General features: G+C 42.9%; 1 protein-coding gene across 1 annotated transcript in view; it reads right to left on the bottom strand.

The window, feature by feature from the left end:
* Nucleotides 1–3,661, bottom strand: part of ATP13A5 (ATPase 13A5) — a 112,292-nt gene extending 108,631 nt beyond the window's left edge. The window contains 1 exon segment of the mRNA XM_007195388.3: nucleotides 3,593–3,661. Coding sequence (XP_007195450.3) covers nucleotides 3,593–3,661 — 69 coding nt within the window.
* Nucleotides 3,662–6,195: the final 2,534 nt, after the last annotated feature.

Below are 6,195 nucleotides of genomic sequence, written 5' to 3' on the forward strand. Positions count from 1 at the left end.
CTCTTGCTGGTTGTCAGCCAGAAGTTACTTTCAGTTCTCAGTTCTTAGAGACCACTCAGAGCTCCTTGCTACACTGAACCTTCCATCTTCAAAGATGCAATGGAAAACCTCCCTTGCATCAAATCCCTCTCATGCTTTAAATCTCTTTAAATCTCTTTAAATCTCTCTGACTTCAGGAAGGGCCCAGTTACTTTTCTTTTCTTGGCTCACCTGATTAGGTCAGACCCATTCACATTCTCTCTCTCTCTTTTTTTTAATTGAAATTGAGTTGATTTACAAGATTGTGTTAGTTTCAGGTATACAGAAAAGTGATTCAGTTATTTGTTTCCAGATTATATTTAAGTTATTACAAGATACTGAATATAATTCCCTGTGTTATACAGTAAATCCTTGTTGCTTATCTGTTTTATGTATAGTAGTTTATACCTGTTAATCCCATACTCCTAATTTGTCCTTCCCTCCCTCCTTCTCCCCTTTGGTAACCATAAGCTTGTTTTCTATGTCTGTTTCTGTTTTGTATATAGATTCATTTCTATTATTTTTTTTAGGATTCCACACATAAGTGATATCATATAATATTTGTATTTCTCTGTCTGACATTTCATTTAGTATATTCTCTAGGTCCATCCATGTTGCTGCAAGTGGCAATGTTTCATTCTTTTTCATGGCTGAGTAATACTGCATTGTGTGTGTGTATATATATATATATATATATATACCATATCTTCCTAAGCCATATCTGTTGACAGGCACTTGGGTTGTTTCCATATCTTGGTGAATGTAAATACTGCTTCTGTGAACATTGGGGCGCATGTATTTTTTTTAATTAGAGTTTTCATCTTTTCCAGATATATGCCCAGGAGTGGGATTGCTGGATCATATGGTAACTCTATTCTTCTTTTTTTAAGGAACCTCCATACTGTTTTCCACAGTGGCTGCACCAGTTTACATTTCCACCAACAGTTTAAGAGGGTTTCCTTTTCTCTACATCTTCTCCAGCATTTATTATTTGTAAATCCCTTTTTGCCATACAACATAACATAATCACAGGAATTAGAGCTCATCATACTTTTGGGTGCCACCCACACTCAACCAGAGGGGATAATACAAAGGCAAAACTCATTGAAGGGGTGTCATGTTAAGATTCTGCCACCACAGGTGGTTAGGAAGTTCTTCCATAAGGAAAATAGATCAGGCTGGACTCTGTCAACCTCTACTCTGTTCTCCACATCAGCCACTTAACTATTGGAAGACAACCACTGTGATGGTTCTTTGGGGAACTATTTCCAATGTCTTTTAAACAGTTCTTATGTAAATTATAGCAGGATTTATTTCCTCTATTCTGCAGAACAAACTCCAACAAGATATCCAAGGACATTTTTTACAGTTATATCATATTGGCAACTAAAATCCAGCCATAACCAAATAAAGTACTTTTCCATGCATAGCTAAGCCCAAGGCATTGATCCCCTCACCTTGTATTTTTATAATAACTTAAGACAAAAACTCAATAATGAGGCCTGTTGCACTGCATCTTGCCAACTTCTCCCCTACAATCCAGCCTAGAGAACTTCTTTGTTTGTCCGCACCGCGCGGCACGCAGCATCTTAATTCCCCAACAAGGGACCGAACCTATGCCCCCTGCAGTGAAAGCATGGAGTCCTAGCCACTGGACGGCCAAGAAAGTCCCGAGAGAACTTTTTGAATCTTGATTCTGTCATCTATAGTGTTCTCTTTCCTTCGTAGTGAGGTGTCAGTTGAAGATGAGATAAACTTGCCGTCACCCAATCTGTTAATATAAATGGTGACTAAACAGAGGAAAGAGACAATAAAGCTCACTTTTTAATTTTCAGTTTTAGTCCCTTGAGTTTTGTTTTGTTTTTCCTTTAATGGAAGATGAGGAATATGTGACGGTGTTTAAAATAATTCAGATGTTCAAAACTCCTGATTTTTCTTAACAGCTCTTCACATACTGTTTTTGAAATGATAGACCTCAAACAATTATCATTCCCCAAGTTTAATCAGAGGCAGGGGAAATATTCTCAGCATCAATTTCACTTATTTGTATTTCTGTAATTTTTAAAGCCACGTGACAACTCCTGACTCCTTGCATGTAAAGCTACCCTTCATATTTTCATAGCACTTTCCATGTTTCCTACGTGACGCTCGCAAACCCTGTGAATCAGAAGGGGTAATTGATGTCATTCTTAGGCAACTAACAAGATCCCAAAAGGTGTCCGCAGCCACCCAGTCAGCAGTGGAACCTTGACTAAGATCTGCTGTCTTTTTGCCTTCTGGGGCTGCTCCCACCCGTGACTTTGACACTAGTGTGGTGGGCACCTGTGCAGAGGGGAGCACCGATGGAATGGTTGGGCTTGGCAACTGATATGAATCACGCAGCACTTCTGTCTCAGGAGCAGAATCAAGACCATCTCCGGAAAGTAAATGCAGCAAGCATGGCCAGAGGGGACCCCGAAACAGAGGATTCTGTGCACATCCTGTGCCTCTGACATGCCTGGCTGCGGGGAGATATAATGCCTTTTTTCTCCCAGGAGAGTAATAATAATGCTAAAATGATACCAATCATTCATTGAAAACATCCCAGCCTTTCCTACGGTGGTCCCATGGAACAGTAGTCGTGAGGGTATCTGCACGCGCTGCCCACCACACACAGGAAGGATTCCATGGATACATACACACATGTGAAACAGAGCACACTGTAACGCCCCTTGTGGAGATTCACAAAGAACCACAGTGTACTACAGGCTCTGAGAGGGCCTGCTGTTATTGGCTTGCCTGTTGCACCTAGCATTTCTCAAACCTAACTGCTAGGGGGAAAAAGCAGATTTTTTATACAGTAAATACCTATTACGATATTGCACAACAGAAGATATTTTTGGAAAGTCTGTCTTACCTCATTTAATCCGCACCACAATTCTGAATGGTAGGTATTACTATCCTCATTTTACAAATAACTCAGAGACGTTAAATAACTTATCCAACAGGACCAGAATTTAAACCCAGGCCTGCCTGAGAACAAATTTCATTCCATTAGGTAGGAGCTATACAGCCCGAAGGCTCCAGGCTCATTGAGGGTCTGGGGCTGTGAAGGATGCTGTGGGCTGTTAGTGAGTCTGTGGGTCCTGAGAGGACCACAGGAGGAGACAAGAAAAGCTGACTGTGAATGGAGGGGCTGATGAAACGCGGGGCAGAAGAACGGAGACGCTTTTAGGAAAAAGCCAGGTGAAGGAAAAAAAGACCACTGGAGCCGGGTGGGAGTGGGAGGGAGGAGGTTGGGAAGGACAGTCAAGGCCTGTACAGTGAGGGCATCTATCACATTGGCTGTTGTGAGGGTGACATGAAATATTGCTTGTCAAGCACTGAGCACGGTGCCGACACAGGAAGTACGTACGAGCTGCTCCCCCCCCAGGAGGAGCTGGGGGTGGCAGAGGACAGGAGGTGATACAGCAAGGTTCAACTGCGGAGGCTCCTGCCACGCTTTCTGCTGTGCTGAGCTCAGCACAACGACCCAAGCCTGCGCTGGCATCATCTCGCAGACCCTCACCACCCGCGGAGACGGTTTCTACCTCACGCCCTCTCGCACATCAGAGTGCTTGCTCCCTTGAACTGACGACTGCACGGAGAAGTCAGATGGGGCCATGGGGAACCCTCAGGAAAGGGAGAGCAAGTGGGGAGAGGTCGTAAAACCACGGACTGACAGGCTTCCAAAGGCTGGGACTAGACTAGGCCCAATTTGACTTTGGCCCACTGATTATCTAAAAAAAAAAAAAAAAAAAGAAAAGAATTTTTTCCCAAAGTTTATAATAAGGCTAATTTACATAAGCATACAGATTTCTGGCTTCCTTTTCAAACTTGAAAGATCTGATAGCACTGGGCCTGTGACTTATAGGACAGCAATTGCCCCGAGGCAGGTGGCAAATTCCTCTCAGCTGTGCACCTGGGTCACCCCCTGTAGCCTACCTGCCTCACCAAGTTTCCTGATACACCAGAGTAGGTTTTGCATCTGTGCTCTCTGCCTAAGCTCTTGAGTAAGATTTATGGAGAGATCGACAGCCTGTCCCCCTCCCCCAGGATGCCCTGACAATGAGGTAAGCCTAGCTGGGAGTCCTAACAGCGTTTTTTTGGTGGATTTCTCTAGAACTGTTTGATCACCAGCAAAAAAGAAGAAAAGCGGCTCCTGATCTGATATTGAATCCTTTGATACTCATGCCCTCTCTATGGTTAAGAGACGGAAAACACGAGGCTCTAAACTTCACAAATGCAACACCTAGTTAGATAAAAATTAAGAGCAGCCAGAGATTTTCATGATCGCTCATCGACATGCTGAAAAAAAAATTAGATCTGGCACAGAGTTGTTCGGTAGTGAACACAGGTGAGTAGGTTTAATTCTTTGCATACCTTCGGTCCAAGGATTTTAGAACACTGTCCCACTGTCAAGATCAGTGGGTTACAATAGTGTACGCCACCGATGTGAGCCACTTTTGTAATTTCAATTTCCCAGCAGCCACTTTAAAGAAGTAAAAAAAAGCGAGTGAAATTAATTTTCACAATATGTTTTATGTAACTCAAGCTATCCAAAACATTGTCATTTCAATGTATAACCAATGTAAAAATTATTAATGAGATATTTTACACATTGTTTTTATTAAGTCTTCAAAAGCCTCTGTGTATTTTACACTAGAGCACATTTCAGTTGGAACCAGCTACGTCTCTAAAACTGCGCGTGGCCAGTGGTTGCCTTATTGGACAGTGCAGGTATACAGGAAGTCACTTATTTTCTGTAGGTTCACAAATGCGGGTAGGTGGGGAGATAGTGGGTATGGATTTCCCACAGATCTCATGGGGAACCAGAAAAACCAGGCAAGAAACTGATACCTTTCTGATCTATGAACCACGCCCTCTGGGTTCCTTTCCACCCTCCAGTGTGCCCTCTCTCTTCCATCCCCCCTTTTTCTTCATCTCTCTTTCTCATTGCCTAGCTAGAGTGTGAACAGCACGGGGTGTGGAGGGGGGAGGAGTGAACTGGTTTCCCAGCCTGGCCCTTGGAGGCTGAGGACCTTGGGCAAGTTACTTAGCCTCCCAAGTCTCAGATTTCTTGTCTATGAAATAGGATTAATTCCTTCCATGAGTTCTGAGGAGCAAATAAAATAATAAATCTAAACTCCTCAGCACCAAAGAGCTATTGCAGGAGTTTTCAAGTTTTTCATGATTATTTTTCAAGATTTATCTGTGTTAAGTGGTAGGGGCAGTGGGAAAAAAAATCGGAGAAATGAGAACTTTTTTTTTTAATGTGTGCTAAATCCCAGGTCACGCTCTATTCCTTCTTCAGTACTTGGTGCTTAGAATCTCTCCTGGCTCTTGTAAGGCATGATTTCAGCCCAAAGCACTCTGAGACTAAGTTATTCAGATATACTAAAGATAAAAGAATTGTTTTTAGAAAAGTGTTTCAGGTTTTGCCTGAATTTGTCTAATTATATGGAGCCCCAGATGATAAGGAGGAACACCTCAATGAGTACCCTGTGGGAGTGTACACCGATGACTCTGCAAAATGGCTGAGGGGAGCTTCGCGGGTCCAATCAATGCACATGAGGCTGGCAAGAATGCCATCATCTAGAAGACACAACTTTCTCGCCCCTGCAGGTCCCCCACTATAAAGGTGTGCCTTGTGGATCTCCAGGAGCCTTACCAGACTTAAACCTCTCCAATTCCTAAAGTCAGCATCACCCCAAGTAGCCCACAGGCTCAGGCACTTTGAGAAACTATAATAAAGAGAAGACTCACCAGTTCATTCTCTTCTCCTGGGTTGAGCAAAGCCCGATGGTACTTCTACTTTCCTCCTCCATCTGAACTGGACCTCCCGGCTAATTCCTTGGGGAAATGTCAAAACCACCGGGGCTTCTGCAAACTCAGAACAATCACTACTTGTCATTGCTGTTCTCAGGCGCTTTTAAAATCTCTTAGCACATGCCTTACCTATTAGGCTTACAAAGGAAAGAGAGGACATACTTTCCTCAGCCACAGGATTGGTCTGTTAATCTATCCTTTCTTTTTTTTTTTTCAGCAGGCAATGATGCTTTTTTTAAAAAATTTATATATTTTATTTTATTTATTTTATTTTTGGCTGCGTTGGGTCTTCATTGCTGTGCGCAGGCTTTTCTCTGGTTGCGGCAAGCA

Source organism: Balaenoptera acutorostrata, chromosome 4, assembly GCF_949987535.1.
Source record: "Balaenoptera acutorostrata chromosome 4, mBalAcu1.1, whole genome shotgun sequence".
NCBI classification, from domain to species: domain Eukaryota; kingdom Metazoa; phylum Chordata; class Mammalia; order Artiodactyla; family Balaenopteridae; genus Balaenoptera; species Balaenoptera acutorostrata.